Below are 22191 nucleotides of genomic sequence, written 5' to 3' on the forward strand. Positions count from 1 at the left end.
ACATATAGGAACTAGGCAGGATGATTTAGTCTAAACTGGTGTGAAAAACAACCTGTAACTATTTTTTACTCAGTCATCTGCTGTGTGATTTCTGGAACACATAGGATCTGTAGAAATTTCTGACTCCAGTTGCTTGACAAATACGAAAAAAACTCATGAATCCTCAAATTCAATCCTACAGAGCAAATAGCAGAAGATTAGCTATTGCAATATTGCACAAGTAATTGCACAATGAAAGTATGTTCTTTGTACAGACTTTGTCATTTCGGAGTAATAGAAGGTAGTATATTAATCTGTTATTTTTTACATATTTTCCCAACTGCTTGTCTAATTCTTCAGTCATTCTTTTTTTTGTAATTTTGATTTGTCTGAACAATTACGTGCATGTATTTTACGTGCAGTAAAAGGCTACCTAGTCCCTTTCTAAAATCTAAAATTCTAAAGCTAATCACTGAGAAATTCTGGATAAAATTATAAATTCATAAGTGTTTTATTTGTGAGCTTAGGAGTTAGGAATCTGTTACTTGTCCCTAAAAATACCATTAAGAACTTAGAACAATTTATGTATTACATGCCCCAAAGCAGGTGATACTAATCACCTTTCATGTTAAATACTTGCTTTTCAATATTTGATTTAGAATATGAATTATGTCAAAAATAATCTGTTAAAGCAAAATTGACCAGGCAGTTTGGAACTTAGATGTGCATACATTTTTTCAGTGGGCTAATACTTCACTTTTTTTTTTCCTGTTAAATCAGAAACATGAATGATTCTTCATGTTACTGGTGCTATGGTATTATGCTCTTACTGAAAGAATCTGTGGTGCATACTTTGTAGTTGGATCTGAAATTGGCAGAGACAAGGGATTGAAGCTTCTAGGGGAGAAATACTCTTTTTAAGGCTATCATGAATATGTCAGAAGTTTCAAGGTTTTTTCTGAAAATTTAAAAACTAATTTACAAAAAGTATTTTACACATATAAACATACGTTTTCTATATATAGTTAACAGTATTCTAATAAAAAGTAAAAAAATGTTTTTGTTTTAAATTATTAGGAAACCGTTTTTTACTCTTGAGTCTGAATAAAAACTCTTTCATTCTCTTGCTGTTAGTTAATGTTTTACGTAATTGTCTGTGTTCTTGTTTGACATAAAAGCCTGAAATCAATAGGCCAGCTATTTGCTAGAGAACATGTTACTGTTTACTCATAAAGCTCAATAATCTTTTCTCTTTTCACTTAGTCTTCCCAAGACCTGCTCTTCACAGTTCAGAACTTCGATCTCTGAAAAACAAAATAGCCCCAAACCCTTGTTTGAACCACCAAAGTGTAAGGTTTCTCCAAAATTTGCTCATCTCACTAGTTTGCTGGACCAGACATCCCAGCTGCCTCCTGAAACATTTGCCAGGTTGCTATGTTATCAGCATTATTTGTCTTTTAATAATGACGTCTGTTTTTCAGCCGTGGTACCAGACAGAGAACTTGTGTACATTTGCTCTCCTTGAGTAAGCTGATTCTCTTCCAGCAGTAGTGAATCAAGGTTTCGCTGTCCAGCATAACATGAAGTCACAATGAACCTAATAAAAGTTCATTGAAAGCTCTTAAACTTTACACTTTTTGTTTTAACCTGTCTTCTTTTTCTAGTTATGCATTACAGCTCTCTTTGCGTTTGTGTTAATTACGCAGATTCTCGTTCATATGCAGGGACTGATTTTAGCACTTGAAGGGTCAAATTCTATGACAAATGTTAGAAGTCAGAGGCATTCCTGGAAGTCATGGTTTTTAAAGCTTTTATTGGGTGACTATGACTATTGGTAGAATTCCATAATGGAATTGATGTAATTAAAACATTAAATCATAATTGCTGTTAGCAAAACACTAAACTAGGAGAAATCTCAATTCAATACATACAAAACTGTAATGTCACCTATTACTGTTTCTTTTTATTCTTTCCATCTGCAAGAGCATGATGATCCATTGTCCACAGCAAAAATTTCATGTTTATACATTCTTTCCAATTTTCTATACTTTCTATCAAGGCACAGTATGAAGAGGATTTTATAAAGCTTCTGGGTGACAAGGCTTTCAGCGGAGTTGTTCTCTCATCTTGTGGGACCTGCTATTTTTGACCCTTCTGGTCAGGATGAGACTTCTGTGAACTGAAAGTTCCTATACTTGGTATTTACACCAGTGCTCTCAGCTGATACCAGCACCAGCTTGCCTCGTTTCTATTTTTGTGTTATAGCTCTTTGTGCCAACATTTGAAGTACATTTTTAACTCCAAAGTTTTAATTTCCCTTGTGGTTTTTGCTACACAATTAGGATTCAAGACTGATCCTGTTAGGATATTGAAGCACTTTCTGCAGTAGTGGGCAAGCTTCCTGACCTGAATCCCCAGCCTACACTATTTCTGACTGCTTACACTTCCCTGTACTTCCTTGGATACCATTTTCTTAGCCGGACTGGAGTTTGCCTCTCTGGGCCTACATAGGTGCTTTAGATTTAATACTGGAAAAAGCTGGTATGAGAAACCTGTGTCTTTTTATCTTATTTCTGCTTGAGATACTGGTAAAAATAATTACATTTTTAGTCACATCTCTGTTGTTACTAAGCATTTCAGTAGAGGTTTCTATTTAATTATAACTAATTCTAATAACTAGAAGTAATGTAATTGTTTTGGGTGTTGTGGTGTGAGACATACTTTAAAAATACCTTGGTGTTTTGAAGATAGGTATCCAGCCTGTGATGTCTGTGAAGTTTCCCATTATCTCTTAAGAACTGAGGTGGTTTCTGGTGTCTAAAAGCAAGTTTGGTAGGTTTTTCTTAAGTTGTAGCTATAATTGAAATGAAGTTATCTTTGCTCTAACAATAATGTTTCTCTTCACAATTTTTTAAACAAAATAACTTCCTTAACATGAAAATCTTTCAACTGAGCACCAGATCGGCTGTAAATTCTTTTTGTGGTTTTTGCTTGACAGGAAAAGGAACAAATTTAAGTAGTCAGTATTATTCAGTGGAATAATTGGTAATGAAAAATGGTATCTTATATACATCTCAGTATTCACAAAATAATGAACATCGATACTTCCATTATTTAGAAAAGTGCAGATTTCTGTACAGATAATTGGTGATAAGCAAAGTTAACACCCAACTAACATAGCGCCAGCGTTACAGGAAACACTGCACAATCTAATAGTTCAAGAGCTGTGCTTTGTACAGCTACATATGAGAATTGTCCTAGATACTTGGAAATTATCAGATTGTGATACCCATCTGTTCTGAGTCATACTTCATGACTTACTTTGTCAAAATTGGTTTACTGCTACTACCTTTAAAATAAAACTTGAAAACTGACTTGGGCAAAATGTCTCTTCCTGAAACAATCAGAAAAAACTGAATGAGGTAAAGTCTCTTTTCCTCAGTTAGTTGTACTACCTCCATGTTTTCAATGAATGAAAGTATCTGGGGAAGGAATGCTTTAGTATTCAGGGATATCAGCCTAGGATTTGGCAAAGTCCAAGCTATGCTATCCATTATGTGAAGGTGATCAAGTTTTACAGCTCTCCTGTTTTGTCTTAGATGAAATTAAAATTCAAATTTACCTGCAACAGACTTTCTGGGGAAACGGCACAACATGCACTTCTTGGCTTATAGAAGGCAGGGATCTTCCTCCTCTACAAGGTAAGTATTTCACACAAAATGCGAGTACCATAAACCCACATTTCAAGATGAATCACAGATACGGTCTGGTTGGATACAGCCGGTGATCTGCTCCAGCTTCACAGCTGTATCAGGGATGTAATAGAATATATGGCACAGGATCCCACCTGGGTGGTTCTTAAGTGTCTCCAGCTTGGGACACTCCGCAACCTCTCTGGGCAGCTTGTTCTAGCGCATGTTCTTGCGCACTTAAGTTCTTTCTCTTACTCGGAACTTCCTGTGCATCAGTTTCTGTGCATTATCTCTTGTGATTTCATATGAAATATGAGCGATCTCCTAAAATTCACTGTAACTGCGGGCACTGCTTTTGAGTTCTCACTTGTTCCAAAAGCAGACTGCTTTTGGAACAAGCATCCCAATTCCCGCGTGGGGGAAACGTCCAGGCAAAAAGTTATAGTAGGTCGTGCATTCACCGTGTGTGTGTGTGCGTGTGCGTGTGCGTGTCCGTACGGCCAACCGCCGGGGCCCGCTGCGCTCCCCGCGGGACGCGCCGCTGTGGGGTCCCCGGCCCGGCCCACCCCTCACGCCTCCCGGCCCTCCCCTCACGCCGCCCGGCCCACACACCGCCTCCCCGAGGCCGCGCTGCCAATGGGCGGCCGGGACAGGGGTGGAAGGTGCCGAGCCCCTGCGGCCGCGGGTTTATAGCGGAGGGGTGGCGGCACGGCCTCAGCAGGAGGAGGAGGAGCACCGCGGTGATGCAGGGCGGGCGGCAGGTTGCGAACTTCGGCGCCGGGCCGGCGAAGCTGCCGCGCTCCGTGAGTAGGGGCCGGGCTGGGGCACGGCGGGGCTGGGTGTCCTCGTCGCCCCGGCTTCCCGCGGGATTCCGACTTCAAAGCGAGGGAAACTACTGAATAACAATTACGGGCGTTTACCCGCACAGCGCCGAAACCTGCTGTCTTCTTCCCTTCTCCAACGAACTGCCCTGAAAAGCTCGGATTTTTGGAAGCGAGCTCGAGTGTGGTTCTTGGAATACTCTCTAGGGTTTTGTCTTCTGGGGATACGGCGCCAACCCCTACGTGTTAGTTTTGGGATGGGAAGTAGGACCTAAGTGCACAAGGATAGCTCTGTGGCTTATGAGATTTGTCAATTGATAAATGGCATGGTAATTCCCTGAGACGCCTTTTTATAAGAAGTTATGGTGAATGTGGTGTACACTCAACCGTCTGGAAAGTTGCATCAGCATCCATGGATTATCCAGTTACATATAGAGAGGGGAGGTTTCTGCCGAACTGTATGTACCTGACTTTCAGTTTAAGGGTTATCTACTGTGCAATTTTTGTTATTGTTGTTATTTTCTTAGTTCCCTTCTTAGTATTCTTCGTTATTTTATGTGTTACTTAAAAAAATCATTAGATAAACAGATTTGCTGCAGAACAACTTTCTTGTTTTTATGTGTTTGGGTTTCTTTCCCCTGCTGTCTCTTTTCTCGAGGAAATGTCCTTTGTGGGTAAGGTTGAAAAGAAATTTGTTGTTTTGTGTTGAGCTCTAGATTCCAAAAGGGGCTCTCACAGGCACTGCCTCAGTACCCAGCTCTCTGACAGAGATGGCTGAAAGCTGGATTTAGGGTTTGAGGAATGCAAGTGGGGACAGCTGAGTTCCCTATTATTAATCTGTTTACCCTCTTGAAAATGTAGTGCTCTTGTGTGGACTGCTGCATCACCTCGATGGTTTGTTTCTCTTGGTTGTGGGCTAATGCTACCTGTAAAGCACTCGGAGTCGGTGGAGCAAGGATTGATTATAATGGGTATCACAGATATCTATTTTGAGGCATGAGCAGATTTTGAGATGGATAATGTTACTAGCATTGCGTTTTATTGAGCAGTTTAGCAAGCACTACTCTAATAGTGTGTGTGTTCTCCCTTACTTTGTTTTAGCTACCTTCTCTGTCATGAGTAAGTTAGCTTGTAAAACACGGTGGTTAAAACTTCACAATCTTTTAGTTGACCTTTTGGTAGCCAGCTGTTACAGTTGACAGGCCATACAGATACCCTGTCAGCAAGGTAGAGTTCTTATTCCTGGAATTGCCCTGAGTGTGCAGTTTCTTGTGAGAGCCTAGGGTGCATGGATGCAGCATTTGTCTGATGACTGTTACTGCAGCTCTCTCTTCTCCTGCTTCTTTTTGGAGCAGCCAAGAGTGTTCTGGCTGTCAGACAAGAATTTACCGAAATCAGAAGCCGCAGATCCAGTGGTTAGAATCTCACACTACTTTGTTGATACTCAAGAGCTAAGGGAGAAGGCAGTTAAAAATGGATGGCTGAAGCACTGCTTGGCTAGGACTTTTAGAGACTTGCCTTTTTTGGTTATTTCAAGATTTTGCCAATTTTTTTTCTTAATAAAATAAAGGCTTGTCTTCAAAAAGTGTGGAGTTTTGTTTTGTGAAACAAGTCACTGTCATATTGGCTCAGTTTCAGGTATTCAGTTCCCGAGGATGGTATTTCTTGCTGTTTTCTTCAATACTTTGGTTGTCCTATTTGCCCAAGCCAAGTGAAAGGACCCAGGATGGAGTGATAGGAGTAGGTATATAGTATGCTTGCTTGGAAAGACTGTGTATACAAGCATTAGATGTTCTGTAAGGGTTAAGAGTTCCATTTAACTCCTAGAAATAGTTCAGAAATCTGGAAATGCAGCATTTGAAATAATAACTTGGTCTCCTCAACAAGCGTATGATTTACATTTGCTATCTTATGAAAAGCCTTAAGCTTCTAGTTACAACTGAATTATATGGGTGGCTATACTTCTGTTTATCTCACCTGACAGGTGTCAGGTTATTGCAGTATGACGTAGCTGGCATAGGCATGATGCATCAGAGACTTCAGATAGTGGAAAATTCCTTTAATTTTTTTTTCTTTTGATAGGTATTATTAGAAGCACAAAAGGAATTGGTGGACTACAAAGGACTTGGTATAAGTGTTCTTGGTAAGACTTAAATTACATTTTTCATGATTTCAATGTTTAACTGAATTGTTTAATAAGCCATTCTGATCTTGGTATTTTGGCTCCATCTCTAATACTTATGTGTCTGTATAGATGTGTATAGATACCATTTAGATGTATAGCACCCTTCCCATTTGGAAGGCAGTGCTTTCCTGCAGTAAGGAGGAAGTCTTCTGTGCCATATGGGTAGCAGGCTGGTTTTTCAGCTCCAGTTGCACTAAAGATTTATGCATCAAGATGGTGAGCATTTTATTAATCTATGAAACTGATTAGTTGCTATAAGTAGGACATACAGCTCTCTCTGTAAAATTCAGATTAATGTTTAAATTGTACACTTACACATGGAAGACAGTCTATGGATTTAAAAGGAATTACTGTGTAATTGTCCTTAATGTTTAATTAGCTTTACTGTGTGAAGAAGCCTTGCTAAAGGCAAGAGAACAAAACAACCTCCTGTACTTTTCTATATACTTCTTACAGCATTAGCAGCAGAGAAGGTTCTTACCATGAGGAAAATGAAACCTTTCTAGAAACTATTTTTTATTTTACCTGCAAATGTGGTTGTTCCTAGTGGTATTAAGGTTTTAGGAGTGCCAAATGTCAATGAACAGGATTTGCCTGTATCTGGACTGCAGGTATAAGTCTTCTGTGGGTATTTAGGAGTATTTTTGTACTTAAAGAGAGGAACTGGGAATGACAGCCTTCAGACGTTTTGGGTCTGTGATGTAAAAGGTTTAAAGCTTAACACAACTTAAAAATAAAATTAATGTATTACCATCTTGTTTCATTTCTTCTCTCTATTCCACCAAAGAAATGAGCCATCGGTCCTCAGATTTCACAAAAATTTTAAATACAACTGAAAATCTCATGCGTGAATTGCTGTAAGTGAATTACTTTGCTTATTTTTATGTTATGTGTGTGCTAGTTGCATCAGTAATGTCTAATGTGGAGATCTTTTTTTAAAAATATCTCTTTGGTGGTTTTGATACGTGGATACTGTGCATCGTAGAGTAATAACGTTGGGGAGGACACTGGTCTTCTGTTTGATGCTTATATTGTTGAATGTGGCAAAGGGTTCTTATTAGTTTAAGATGGTTTTTATGTCTAGCTGCATTTGTTTTGAAATTTTGAATTTTGTCGCCTTCATAGACTTCACAAAGGACATGAACTAAAAGAAGTAAGTGCAAACAACAAAAATCAGTTCTCTGGTGGTATAAGTGGGATCTGCACAGTGTCCATAAGTCCTGTTTTGTTAACAAAAGCTCTGTGGATCAGTGTTAGAATCACTGATCAAGAGTCCTTTTCCCATTTGTACAAGGATACTTTAAAAAAAAATTGAAATAAATATATAATGGATTAGAATTACTGTTCTCATAGTAGTTAATAATGTTGATCATGTAACACAAACACTTGACCCTAAGTCACAGCCAGAATCATTGACAAAGGAATTTTCATGAATAATTTGAATATGTAATTTTTGTGATTGTATGAGCAACTCTTTATTGCACTTGCTCTGCATTCTATTTAGTGTACTGTTGCACTTTGAAATTGAAGGGTCTCTTCTGAGTGCTGAGTGCTACTGTAAGCACTTTGGTGTGATGTTCTCAGCTTGACAGAATAGTCGCGAAGCTATCAATAAATAAAATGAAAAGTCAGCATTAATTGTGATGGAATATTGTTCAAGTTTGTGTGTACAGCTACTCAGGAGTGAGTTTGTTTAATGCAGTGCCAGAGTTGGGGAGGGAAAGCTTTTTTCCAGCAAATCTTTATCACTGAAATTCATAGCATTTACTCTTAAATATTTATTTCTCAAGACCAGTGCTGAGGTAAGTTAGTGGGACTTGATCTAAGCTCTAGCCAAAGACTCTTCTAAAATGACAGTGTTCTTCTTCAGTCACAGTTAAATGCATAGTATCAAGTTGTAGGCATCCTGTGTCACCTGGGAATAACATAAATGGTTATTTCTTTTATGCAGAAATATACCAGACAACTACAAAGTTATTTTCCTTCAAGGAGGTGGATCTGCTCAGTTCAGTGCAGTCCCGCTTAATCTTATTGGTTTAAAGGAAGGCAGACAAGCAGATTATGTGGTTACTGGAGGCTGGTCGGCAAAAGCAGCTAAAGAAGCAGAAAAGTATGCCAAAGTAAATATTGTTCATCCCAAACTAGGAGCCTATACAAGTAAGTCAATGATTGTATCTATCTACGTGCTAAGCATTTTGACTCACTCTAAAAATGGATCCAATGTAGCTATTGGGCTGTTGAATGTTAACTAGAGTTGACTGCCCAGCACTCAAAAGAATGTCTGTCACATCTCTCTTTGTTCACTGCTGGGAGATTAGTGGCTTAACAGCTTCCTCCAGAAAAAAAAAAAGGTGAAATGGGACTGAGCAGATGACAGAAAATAAGTGGCAAGAAACAAGTGTCTAAATAGGTAGATGGTCTGGGCTCTGTGTTTTTTAATATTTAACTGAGCTCTTAAGCTACTCCCAGGAATATTGTGAGGTATTTAAATTTCATGTACACTCGGTAATGAGATTACTCTAAAATTCAGAAGAAAGTCTGAGATTTTAACCTTGTTGACCCAGGGTATGGAACACCTGAATTCTGTTACCTGCTTTTAAAGATTCCTAAATTATTATCTTTCCCACCAATGTGTCACTGAATGCACATAAATAATTCTTTAAGCAGGAATGCATGAGATCTGGTTTCTATTTCAGCTGGTTTTGCTCACTTCTCTCTGAACACCTGAACTAAAAAGAGTGGCAACAAGAAAGACAAAGAATATCCCAATATCCCCATATAAGTTAGTGTATTAACTAACAGTGATTAGGGCACTAACTTGTAAAGTAAGTTTATATTCTGTAAGGCACAGGAAGGAATCAAACCTACAACTTTCCAGTCTGGGGGACTGTAATTTATCATTCCATAGCTGTAGATAAGAGGAGATGCAGTAGATAATGATGGAGGCAATAGCACCATCTCCCACCCCTCCCTCCACCTCCCATCAGGCCTTGGAGGAGAAAATAAAAGGGAGAGCAACTATTTGTTCTATGCCAAACCTGTTCTGTGCTGTCAGGACATGCCTGTGTTTTGCCTGTTGACAGAGGAAATCTTAGTTTTGTAAATCAGTTGCAAAGCTTAAAATGGGAGGAAGGTAGGTAACTTTGTTTGTTCAGCTTGAGCAAAACTTAAATGCTTCTGGGATTGCATAGAAACAGAACTTCAGAGAGCTTTGTCAGTGAGAATTTGGTTCCAAAGGCAGAAGGAGGATTCTTGTACTCGGTGTCTGAATTCCTCTGAAATGCTGTTTCGAGCCCCTAGGGCAGTAGTTTGTAGTCCAGAATTGCAAACTGGATGAAAATAACTTGAAGAATAAGGGGTGAAAATAAAAAGATTTTGCAAACTTAATGATGGCTTACCAGAGAATTTTGGGACTGGTGTATTCACTTTGCAGATACATTTATCTTTCTGGTAACAACATGATTAATAGTCTATATGGCAAAATTGTTCTTGGTTTAATTGCATTCCAAGAAAATTACTTGTCTCCAGTGACCTCTGGGTTTCTTTTTTGTCTCTTAGGCATTCCCGACCCAAGCACTTGGAATCTTAATCCGGATGCATCTTATGTGTATTATTGTGCCAATGAAACTGTTCATGGTGTGGAGTTTGACTTTGTACCTGATGTCAAAGGAGCAGTCTTGGTTTGTGATATGTCATCAAACTTCCTGTCCAAACCTGTGGATGTTTCCAAGGTAAACACTTGGACACAGGACTGCACAAAGCATTCTCAAAATTTAATGCATATAGTGAAACACTTTGAAATGTCTGGGTGGCTAGAGATGCTGAGCAGTAAAATTAAGGAGGTCATATTTTGTTAATTGAGTATCTGATGATGGGTAGGAGTGTTGAAATTTCAGGTTTAAGGTTTCAATGTCTATTTGTTTTCCTTTTTCTTGTAAAAACCTACTTAACTATGCTGAAATTGTTCATCGTAATGGCTGCCCAAGATTATTTAGCTACAGTATGAACTTTATTGATGAAGAATATACCTGCTAAAAGAAAATACAGCTAAAATGAATATCTTCTAAATCATATTTAGTCTGTAGATAGTGTACAGCTACAGCAGAGTACTGTGAATCAGTTTTTTTTAATCCTGCCTCTTACATGAAAAATCTGTAACCTCTTTTAAGCTCCTAAAACTTCCTCTGCCTCATGATTATGGTGTCTGTTTCATAGATAGTACAGAGGCAGAACACAGACAGTTACTATGGTTGTGAAGTATACTATGAGTAGAAGTGTCACTGACTAGTAAAATAGCATGTTTGACCTCTCTTACCTGTGTGTAGCAAAAGGGAGTAGTTGTTAGTGCATTCAACCTGGCCTTTGCTGATCTGCCTCTTTGAACAGGTGGATTTTATGATGATTGCTCTGAAATACCAGATGGGTTGAAAATACTGGGAACTGTGTTGGAATTTGTTTTTAGTAAATTTGCATGGAGTAGTGTGAAATTGCAAAAAGCTGCCTTGAGAATTATTTTAGCTATTAAATAAACATTTAGCCAACTGTTGTGAAATTTGTTGTGATTATCTTCCTCAACTGAGTAGTCACAAGTGCACTTTGAAATCAGAACTTCTGCTAACTCTTCTTTTAACCTACAACTTGCTAATTTTCAACACATTTTCAGTTCTGTTCAGTTGACTAATATGCCTGGGGTATTACTCAGTAATAAGATCTACAAGTGAATGCATGTACCAAGTTCTTTCTTCTTCCTTTTAAAGTTTGGTGTGATATTCGCTGGTGCTCAGAAGAATGTTGGCTGTGCTGGTGTTACTGTTGTAATAGTACGTGAGGACTTGCTGGGATTTGCACTGAAGGAATGCCCTATTGTGCTGGATTACAAAACACAGGCAGCAAATAACTCATTGTACAATACTCCGCCGTGCTACAGGTAACTCACCCTGCTATCCGGTATCCTTTACTTGGAAAGCTGCTGCACTGCCATCTGCCGCTCTTACCTAGAAAAGCTTCCCAAGTTGCGTATGTGCCCTCAAGCCGCTGATGCGTTGGACTGTTACATGTGATTCCTGTGAAAACATGGAAGTGTCTGGCCGTGTGACTAGTAGGCTTCGCGTTGCCTAGTGCAACTCAGATATAGAGGATGTCATATCTTTTACAATAAATATTATATATCATAGCCCTATTGTAGAAATTTCAGGATGCAGTTCTGGTTTAACGTTAAAACACAGCTCTAGTCAATTCAGATGCTTTTCTCATTGCAAGGAGGTAATTTGACACTTAAACTTGCTTCTTGATCCCTAGATACAGTTTAATTTAACTTCTTCCTGACATTGTTCTCAGCATTTGAACCTCCAGATCCCCACTGACTTTTTTTACTGGAAAACGGTAAATATTATTGTGAATAAAGTTTTAAATAATATATTACAGGAATAAGTAATTTTTTAATCTTTAAAAATATAGCTTGTTCTTTCTACATCTTTCAGTACTGTTAGTTTTGAAATGAAACTGCAGAAAATTTTTTAAAAGGCATTTTAGTAGTTGCTTTGCTTTTTTCTCTTGTAGAGTTTTGCGTAATTCTAAGACTGCCATCTCAGTGTTTGGTTTGGCATCCAAAGATAAAATTGATCTAGTTTTATAATCATTGCTAACAATCAAAATAAAAAAATTACCATGTACATGATGATTTCGTTATGCAAGAAGCAGATCAGACTTGCTTTTTTAAAAATCACTATCTTGTAGCTTCTGATAACTAGTACAATGGTGCTTTGCTTTGGTGAATGTTTGGATGTTATGCCAATACTATCTACCTGATCTTTAACGGAATAATTTTTCTACTAGTGTCCTCTGAAATGGTTGTTTAAAAACAGATCTTCAAGCTAGGTATCTTTTTTTTTTTTTTTCCCAGAAGCTTTTAAAATTACCTTGAAAATAAAGATTTTCTTTTCATTCAGATAACTTGATAATGCAATCTTATACTGCTGTTTAGTCTCAGCTCTTATAGCTTGTTTGCACGTTCCAGAATTGCAAAGTTAGGTTGCCTAATGATCTTTGACGCATACTAAATATACTGTACGGGCCTAAAGTTCAGTGATACAAACCCTGTAATATAACCTTAATTCCATCATTGCAATAGTGTAACTTAAAATTTTACTGAATTTAAGTATCTCTATATTTGCTGATTGTCACTGCAGAATGTACTGTTGCAATGACATAGGAACAGCTATCTTTATCAACAGAACAGTAAATCTTGTGAGCATTTGTTGTGCCAGATTTTACAGTGCAGAATTTATTCCCCTGAGTTGTGTGCTTACTGTACAGTATTTAGTGCTGTAATTATGTATTCTTACTGGCAGCCTGTCTGCCCTGTTGGCCAGGTACCCCCAGTAAGAATTAGCTATACAGTGTTTCTAGATTTTGGTCTGCTTAGTGTAGCTTTGTAACATAGGCAGTATGTATGTCTTTCTTTTGCAGCGCTTGATGAAACCTCTATTTCATGATCAATTATTTGCCTGACTGCCAAGTCACACATAGTGTTTTTGGACACTGTATAATTGAATATGCCAGGTTTTAAATCCAGCCATTCATGTTTTCCAAGTACAAAGCTATTTCCATTTGAAAAACTGAAGTTCTACTTAATCTCAGTACTTGGACACAGTGTAGTTCCTCTGATTTTTGAAAAGCAAAACAAATAAAATTCTGCAACCTTTTTTTAGCCATTGCAAAGAACTTCTGAAAAGAAAGTGCTGCTTTAGCTGTTACTCAGTATCTGACAGTAACCTTAACAGAGTAGTGGATGATTAAGGGAACTGAACATAAAGTTGAACTAACAGTCTTTCTCCTTTCTCATCACTGTCTTGCTGGATTTCACTTCATGCTACAGACTCACATTGGAGTACACTCCAGAATGTAACAGACTGAAATGTTGGCAGGATGCACATCTGTTTGGCTTGGCCCTAACTGCCTGTTCCAGTTTAAGGAACTGGCAAAGCTTCTTAGTTCTCTTTTTCTCTGGTCTTTTCCTTGTACTTGTTAGTGGTTTGCTGGCAAACAGGCAGGAAATATTAACTGAATTTGCAAAAGCTACTTCAGCAAGACGTTAAATTAAATTAAGATGATACCCATGGCTTTAACCTCATGGCATAACATAGTTGACTCTTTGACCCTAATCTAAATGAGCTAAAATTAACAATGAATTTGCTATAAAAATCTCATTTGCAAGCTCTGAAATGCATTTTGCACTTAAAATTGTTCCAGAAACATTATTTTGATTGGTGTAAAAGAAGTATAAAAGGTTTCAGCTGTCTGGGTTTTTGTGAGTGGTTCTAAGGCTGGCTTCTAAGAGTTCACTTATCCAAAAAGTTTTGCTCAAGGAAGTGAGGGCAAGAGGTGAATGTGGCCCTGTATATTTGCCAAGGGCACAGTCTATACTTCACTTAAATCGTTTACACTGGAGCAGTTAATGGTGTGCTGTCATAAATGTGACAAGATTGTGCTCTCAGAGCTGTCAGGTACTTCCTATAAATGGCAGCCTTTTGTTATTCTGTAGCCTTTCTGAGGTGTTCAAGGATCTGGTACTGGCATCCCTTTAGAAATAAAAAGCAGCAAAATTTAAAACAGCCTCTGCTAGATATGTGTTAGGGAAACTTGTAGGGTAATGTTCTCTGAGCACTCCCTTGGAATCAATAATGAAGGGATTCATAAGAATGAACTTGTTGGATATAGGCCATAAAAACTTGTGAGCAGGTTTTTATGTAAATTGTTGTAGTCGTGGGAAATGTCTGAACTTGAACAAGCTGAGTTTTGTAGCAAAAGCACAAAGGCAAAAGACCTCAAGGATTTTTTTATGTTGCACTTAGTAACTAGCATTGAAATTCTTGGTCTCAAGCCATGCCATGCCAGTAGGCTTCCAGATCTCTACTAAGAACTTGACTGGTAACAAATAATTAAGTGTGATACATGGTAATTTGTTTCACCAAACTTCACTGTTCAGGTCAGCAAAAGGTCTTTGCAGACTGAAATGGGATTAGAGTTCTTATTTTTAATGTTTGTGAAAACATGATTAAATTTCTGGCATATTAATGTACATGTATTTGAGATTTACTCCTGTATTTTTACAAGAGCAGCTGCACAGGGCAAATGCCATTAACTTTTTTTATAAATCTGACTCCTTCTAGGCAACTGTGTAGTCCTTCTAGCTAGGACTTGACAGGCAACTGTGTGGGCAATGAATTGGCAGTGCATGCAGCATGTCTTGGGATGTCTCTGGGAGCCCTGCAGGGCTGCAGGAAGCCTGCAGAACATGTCCTTGTGTGGTACAAGGGATTGAGCTGGGTACAACAGATATGAGTGGAACTTGAAACTTGAATTTCAGGATATTTTTTGTGTCTAGAAAACAATATCTGTTTAGAGTTGTCATAACTTGTAAAATAGTCAATATTTTGATTTGTAAATCTTAAGTACCCTTAAATCAAACTTGGCGTTTTGTTGCTGAAACATTTTGTAAACTGTTAGACAAGACTTATGCTTTTCCTGTTTGAATAATTTCACTGAAAAATGTTCTTTTCTTTTGCAGTATTTATATAATGGGATTGGTACTGGAATGGATAAAGAATAATGGTGGAGCTGCAGCTATGGATAAACTTAGTTTAATCAAGTCACGGATGATTTATGATATTATAGACAAATCTAATGGATTTTATGCGTAAGTTGCTATACTTTTCCCCTTTGCTTCAATATTTGCTACATAACCAAACATTCTTAACTTTGTCTTTTTGAAGTTACTTTTTTTGAGGACTCATAGAGATACTATTTGTGCAAACCCTTCACTTTGTAACTGTCCAAGGATAAGTCTCACTCCAGTAGGAAGTTATTTCAATTTATCTTGTATATATCAGTAGTGAACCCTACTAAAAACATATTCTAAACTTAATAAAGCAGGAGTGTGGGAGAAGAGTATACAAAAAACAGATATGCAGATTCTGAATTGTATGCTTACTGAATCTCTTGGGGAAATATATGCCAAAAAACAGAAAATTGCCTCTGTCAAGCAGAGCGTTTTTATTAGCTAATTATGCTAAGTTCTGAAACAACTCCTGAAATAAAATAGAAAGATCAGACCTCAAAATGGAATACATTTTTTTTATGTACTTTATGTACAGTTTATTTTCTTCAGTTATTTTTGCTGGCTTTCCAAAGCAGATTTAACCCTCTTGACTTCTAGGTGGAGTTGCAAGGTATTTTTGAGCTCACAGGACCTATACGTGGTTAAGAACTGATATTATAATAATTTTAATATTTGCCAAGCTCAGACTACTAATTGACTATGAACCTGCAAAATATTTTCTGTCACCTCCAGTGTAAAAGCAACAGTGTAGGGACCTAATTTACTTCAAGTCAAAGTTAGAAGAGAGTAAATTAAATCTGGATTTTAAATTAAAGCTGTCTGCGATCATAATTGACAGGGATAAAGTTTCATCATAATATTTAATGCATTCTTCTTATCCTTTTAGAGTAATTCATGATTACAAGCTGCACTGACTATAAGTCGCATCTGTGAGTGTCAGCAACATTTCATTCTTTGTCCATACACAAGCCACACCTGATTATAAGCCGCTCTGTCATTCACAACGAGGACCTGCGTGCAACAAAGTTGCCAAATAGTAACAGGATTGCGGGGTTTACTGGCTCGGCTAAGGCTGTGCGGGCTCGGCCCGCTCGGGGCTGCCACTCGGTGGGACCGCTCGGGGCTGGCTGCCACTGCTGCTGGGCTCGCTCGCTCCAGCCCAGCGCTGCCCCGTGGTGGCAGGCGGGGATGGAGCCCACCAGCACCCACGGCAGCGGCGGCAGAAAGGGAAGGAGCCCCCCAGCTCCTGCAGCAGCAGGCGGGGACGAGAGCCTGCCACTCCCCCGGGCTGCGCTGCCTGAAGGAGGGAGCCCCCTGCCTTCCCCCACACCGTGCTGGCGGCACAGAGCCCGCTTCCACCCACCGCGCAACAGAGAAACCAATTTGTAACAATCACACAATCCTGGGTTTTACTGGCAGGTGCTTGGCTCGGCACCTCGGCTGCACTTCCGGGGTTGGAAATTTCAGAAAATTTTTCACGTATTAGCTGCTCCTGAGTGTAAGCCGCATTTCTGGGGTGGGAGCAAAATTTTAGTCAAAATGGTGCGGCTTATAATTGTGAAATTACTAATGAGAACAGCTTTACCTTTAGCATCACCATGATCAGGATTATGATCCTACTCCAGGGAACTCCTGGGGTTTTTCGTAAATGTCAGAAGGCAAACAAAACCTTGAAAAAAACATTTTGTGACAAACAGAAATCTGTATCTGGCAAGTTGGTCTGTAAGGCAATGAGTGGGAAATGCAATGCAAATTGGATGGTAAATAGTCAGTTGGGAAAGCAGAACGAGCTTCACTAAGTGAGCTGTATGCAGCTTCCTAAGCAATAGAGTTAAGACTGAGAATTTTTTAATTGTATCTATAACTAAAAAGAAGACTTAATTTGAAGCTGCCTTCCCAGCTGTAACATGGTACTTTAATCTGTGGCATGCTTCCCTGAGTAAGCCATGTGGCAAACCATTTAGCAAATGGAACCTTTCGTCCATGAAGTGCTCTGTGCTATTTGTAGTTTGTTTTTCAACGTCTATGCACTGAGTTACATCAGATTGCCTAGTAGCAACTGGCTATTCTGAAAACTAAAGCATGGCCACAGGAATTCAGATATGGGAGTTCTTAGATGCATAGGCTTTTTTGAACATTTTTTTCTTGGTTGAACCTGTAGTAGAAGATTTGCACAGGTAGGTGTTATGATAGCACTTTTTTTCTTTTTTTTTGGTGCTATCTGGACAAAGGAACAAGAGAGGAACTGAAAAGAATAATGCTCATTCTTTCCCAAATAACATAATAATAGGTATGAAATTCACATGCAGTTTATTATGAAAATCATTTAGACTGAATGCCTGCAAGAATCTACATCACAGCCTTAGAAAAAGATAAATCTGAAGACTTCATATCTCCTTTATAAGTAGAAACACTAAAAAAAGATACTTAAATCTTCTCTTCCTCCCCCATATTTTCTTACCCTCACAAAAGAGTTGAAGAGAAATTGCACATATCTTGAATTTTCCACTTCAGATTACAGTAAATTCACGAATACAAGCTGCACTGAGTATAAGCCACATCTCTGGGTGTTGGCAAATATTTCGGGTTTTGTCCATAAATAAGCCGCACCCGAATATAAGCCACTCTGTCGTTCGCAGCCAGGACTCGCGTGCAATTAGTAACAGAACCGCCGGAGGGTGGGGTTTACTGGCTGAGCTAAGGCTGTGCAGGTTCGGCCCGCTAGGGGCTGCCGACAGGGCCAGGTGGCCCAGCCCAGTGCTGCCGCTTGGGGCCGGCCGCCGCTGCCACTGGGCTCGGTCACCCCAGGTCGGCGCTGCCCCTCGGTGGCAGGCAGGGACGGAGCTTCCCCCGCTCCTACGGCAGCGGCGGCGGGCGGGGACAGAGCTTTCCCGCGCCCGTGGCGCCGGCGGCGGGCAGGGACGGAGCTTTCCCGCGCCCGTGGCGCCAGCGGCGGGCGCGGACAAAGCACCCCGCCTCCTCCCCGAGCCGCGGCAATGGCGGTGTGCACTCTCCCCCCCCCCCCCCCGCCCCCGGCCGTGGCAATGGCTTGCGCAGGACCCTCGTCAGCTCCCTGGGCCGCGGCAATGATGGCGTGCCCCCCACCCCGTCCTCCCCGGGCCGTGTCAATGACGGCGCGGCCCCCCCCCCACTCCCCGGGCTGCGGCAATGGCGGCGCGCCCCCCGCCCTCCTCCCTGGGCCGCGGCAATGGCGGCGCAGGGCCCCCGTTGGCTCCCGAGCCGCGGCAATGACGGCGCAGGGCCCCCCTTGGCTCCCCGAGCCGCGGCAATGGCGGTGCAGGGCCCCCGTGGGCTCCCCGAGCCACGGCAATGACGGCGCAGCCCCCCCACCCGTCTCTCCCCTGGGCTGCGGCAGAGGAGGAAAGAGAGCTCTCCCACCTCTCTCCCCGCCCCCCGTGCTGCCTGCAGGGAGCCAGGGCAACACAGTAACACTGTAACAATCGCAGAATGCCGGCTTTTACTGGCAGGTGCTTGGCTCGGCGCCCTGGCTGGCACGTCTGGGATTGTAAATGTCAGAAAATTATTCACATATTAGCCGCCCCCGACTATTAGCCGCACTTCCGGGTTTCCACCAAAATTTTTGTCAAATTGCTGCGGCTTGTATTTGTGAAATTACTGTAAATGGGATTTTAAGATATTAAGGAGCTGTGATGCATCTCATGTAATGTTGTGGCCATATATGCATGATTTATTCTAGAGATGCTTCTTCTCTACTTCATGATTCTGAGTAATGCTAATATAGAAGATAGACTGAAGTCACTAACAGAAGTTTCTAATATCTATGAAAATTTACTCATCTTCTGTTCTTATACTTCCTTGAATTCTGTTTAGCTGAGTGTAATTCTGGTAGCACTTTTGCTAGTTGAGAAGTGTCAGTCTTTGAAGAGGAAGAGAAGACACTGCTTTAGACTTAGTCAAATTTCCCTGTAATTACCTCACCTATCCTAAAGTAACTGTTTTCTTTATTTTTCTTTCTTTTCCCTTTAATTTGGTCTGCATACAAGCCTCATGTCTGTTTCTCTTGCACAATTCTGAGTATGTCAGGAAGGGTTAATAAGCCTTCCACTTTACTACTTCCATTGGTATACTTGGTTAAGAAAGAAAGGTTACTTTCTTTCCCAGAAAGTAATGACAATTTTGATTATGAAGGATTGACTTTGAAGGACGAACAGATGTGATTATTCATTTTCTCAAAGTGCATATAACTGAAATATAATTTTAGCACAAAGTGAGTTAAGCATTACATTCTACAACCTTTCTAGATGTCCAGTGGAGAGAAAGAACCGAAGCAGAATGAATGTACCTTTCCGCATTGGCAGTGTCAAGGGTGATGAAGCCCTTGAAAAGAAATTTCTTGAGAAGGCTGTGGAACTTAACATGATATCTCTGAAGGGACATCGGTAAGTATTAGTCAAGTGAATCTCTGTCCTGTGCAGAATAAACTATTACTACAGCATCAGGCATTGTGCATTGACTTACCAGCCTTTCTCATGAGTGAGCTGTTCTTCATACTGGTTTGGCAACGCTTGAGAATAGCATTCTAGACATTGTAATCAGAGATTGCTGGTGGCTCAGCTACTACTTAGGGGAAGTGGTGGGCTTCAGAGAGCTTTATCCTTGATACTGCTTTCTGCTGCAAATCTGTCTCAGTGTGGATGCCAAAGAAGATATATTTTGAGGTCAGATTGTATCAGTGTTATAAGGCCTCTCAAGGTGGCTTGTCTACCTGGTCGCAAGAGTTCTTTCAGTAGTGTTTGTAGGATTTTTGTTGTCATTGGGCTACAGCTTTGGAGCTGTAAATAACTAACAAATACTGAGCTTCTCTAGATTGCAAGCCTGCCTTGAAGAATTAAATATTCTCATGCACATAAATGTGAGTTTTATCATTTTAGAGTAGAAATAGATTTAAATGTCTGTGACTGTTACTATTATCTTTTTTAAAATACATAAATTTTTTATGGTTCCTTTTTTTCCTACCCTTCTATTTTCAATTCAGGTCTGTGGGAGGAATCCGTGCCTCTTTATATAATGCGGTGACTGTAGAAGATGTTCAGAAGCTTGCAGCATTCATGAGAACCTTCATGCAGACGCATCAGTCATAAATGCTCATGGGTTAGAGCCATGATGCATATCAATGAAATAAAAGCTGAAGGGTTTTAGCGTTGCTGTGGTACTGCACGGCTGTAGCGCACAAGTTTTTTCTTTTTGTTCCTGTAGCAATTTTAATTAACTGAATGGGACAGAGGCCCAGTCTTGCAATGATGTGGAAATTTTGGCTTTGCTGAAGTTGAGGATCCTCAGACTGATCATGATTGATTCCAAAATTTGAAAATGTGTGGTTAAAACATGAATAACATTCTAAGATGCTGTGGATCTGAGTCTGTTTCTCACTTCTAGTTACAAATGACTTCAGCAATGCCTTCTTTTTAGTAAAATTCAAGAAACAAAATTAGTCATAAACTCTGTTATGTTTTACAAATACTCTTTGACTGCATAATGAGGTAAACTAACATGGTTTCTAGGGACATCTAGTTGGCTTATGCGGTGCATTCCAACAGTGTAGCACCAGCAGTATTTAGGAGTTAACACCAGCATTCCTAACTTGAGGATCCAGCCTTCAGACTACTGCTCCAATGCTAGAATACTATCATAACCATTGCAAGCAATTGTGGTTAAAGCCTGCAGGACTGGGCTTTTCTCCCCATTAACATTTATTAGTTAAAAGCTAAGATTCATAAGTCTGATTAAATCAATTTCTAAGATTTTTTTATTTCTATATGCATTTTGTATATTAAACTCCTAGGTTATTAATCTTATAGTCTTATTGTGGAGCATGCATATTTGCTGCTGCAAAAAATTTGCTTCTTCATTGTTAACCTTGTGCTAGACTGGATTGCTGTATTCCACTCAGTGGGCCTGTGACTTTCTCTGCACTGACTTTGAGTCCACAGTGCAGCAGACTTCTTTGTCTGGTGTTTCTTTAGTGTTTTTCCTCTCTACTTGCTCCAGTATTTGTTCTACCTTTTCATTATTTCAGTTCTGTAGCCTTTTATACCTGGAACTTGGTCCAACTGGAGTAAATAATAGTCTTCTCTGCCTTTTCCTGACACTGCAGTGTACTTTTGGTCTCACTTTCTCACTTGGTCCTTCTAGCTTATTGCAGACTTTGATGGTTTGGGCTAGAGAGGTCACTGTGGTTATGCAAAGATCTTCAGAAGATCTCCTGTTACAGAATCCTTGAGTTGCTTTTTTTCCTCAGCTTGTGGCTTAATCTCCTATTTTAACTTGTGTAGAAGCTATCAGCTACTGTCAGAATGTTTAGCATTACTACAGCTGGTTTCAGACTAAACTCTTTGGCACACAATGGGGATTTCTTTTTTTTTTTTTAATTTTTGTGTAGCATCAGTGCAGTGGTAACAATTTATTAATAATGGTGTACTGTTCCCTTGATGGAACCTCAGAGCAAGAAGGTGCTGGGATTGAGTTACATTCTTATCTGAAAAATCATTTTAAGACTACTGTTTGGTGATTTTTGTCAACTTAGTGTAACTCAAAGTAACTAAATTATGTGAAAAAAAATAAAATTTAATCATGATATGATGTGAAGTACCATTGTGTTTGAAACTTTTTGATTCTGTCATGTTCAGGAGGAAAATCAAGACGTGTGTTAGGATTTTAGATTCTAGTATATTCCTTTTCCCTAGAAAGCAAGCTTCCCTCATGTATGTTTTATTTCTTTCCAATAAGAGTCTTTCCTATAGGAACCATGGAAACAAAAGTATTATTATGAATGCTTAAAGAACCCTTTTTGCTCTACCTATTATGAATATCTAATTTGGATTCCATATTAAACTTTTTAACTTTATAAATTTA

At 39.6% G+C, this 22191-nt stretch overlaps 1 protein-coding gene across 2 annotated transcripts; it reads left to right on the forward strand.

The window, feature by feature from the left end:
- The first annotated feature begins 1034 nt into the window (after nucleotides 1-1034).
- PSAT1 (phosphoserine aminotransferase 1) lies at nucleotides 1035-22191 on the forward strand. 2 transcript variants are annotated; one of them, XM_033086290.2, is made up of 9 exons: nucleotides 1035-3680; nucleotides 6575-6635; nucleotides 7465-7534; nucleotides 8629-8834; nucleotides 10236-10408; nucleotides 11435-11604; nucleotides 15247-15375; nucleotides 19581-19718; nucleotides 20315-22191. In XM_033086290.2, exons 3-9 carry the CDS (start codon nucleotides 7467-7469, stop codon nucleotides 20418-20420), a joined length of 990 nt encoding a protein of 329 aa, XP_032942181.1. In that variant the 5' UTR covers nucleotides 1035-3680; nucleotides 6575-6635; nucleotides 7465-7466; the 3' UTR covers nucleotides 20421-22191. The 2 variants fall into 2 exon arrangements, with proteins under 2 accessions (XP_032942181.1, XP_032942179.1); XM_033086288.2 differs by lacking the exon at nucleotides 1035-3680 and adding an exon at nucleotides 4298-4474.

This window comes from Catharus ustulatus, chromosome Z (genome assembly GCF_009819885.2).
Source record: "Catharus ustulatus isolate bCatUst1 chromosome Z, bCatUst1.pri.v2, whole genome shotgun sequence".
NCBI classification, from domain to species: Eukaryota; Metazoa; Chordata; class Aves; order Passeriformes; family Turdidae; genus Catharus; species Catharus ustulatus.

What these genes read in the sequence shown, in the direction of transcription:
- PSAT1 (XM_033086288.2), top strand. Translation starts at nt 4,415, where the DNA reads ATGCAGGGCGGGCGGCAGGTTGCGAACTTCGGCGCCGGGCCGGCGAAG. An exon ending in CAAACTAGGAGCCTATACAA is followed by an intron (nt 8,835 to 10,235) that starts GTAAGTCAATGA and finishes TTTGTCTCTTAG; the next exon opens with GCATTCCCGACCCAAGCACT. An exon ending in AAATCTAATGGATTTTATGC is followed by an intron (nt 15,376 to 19,580) that starts GTAAGTTGCTAT and finishes CAACCTTTCTAG; the next exon opens with ATGTCCAGTGGAGAGAAAGA.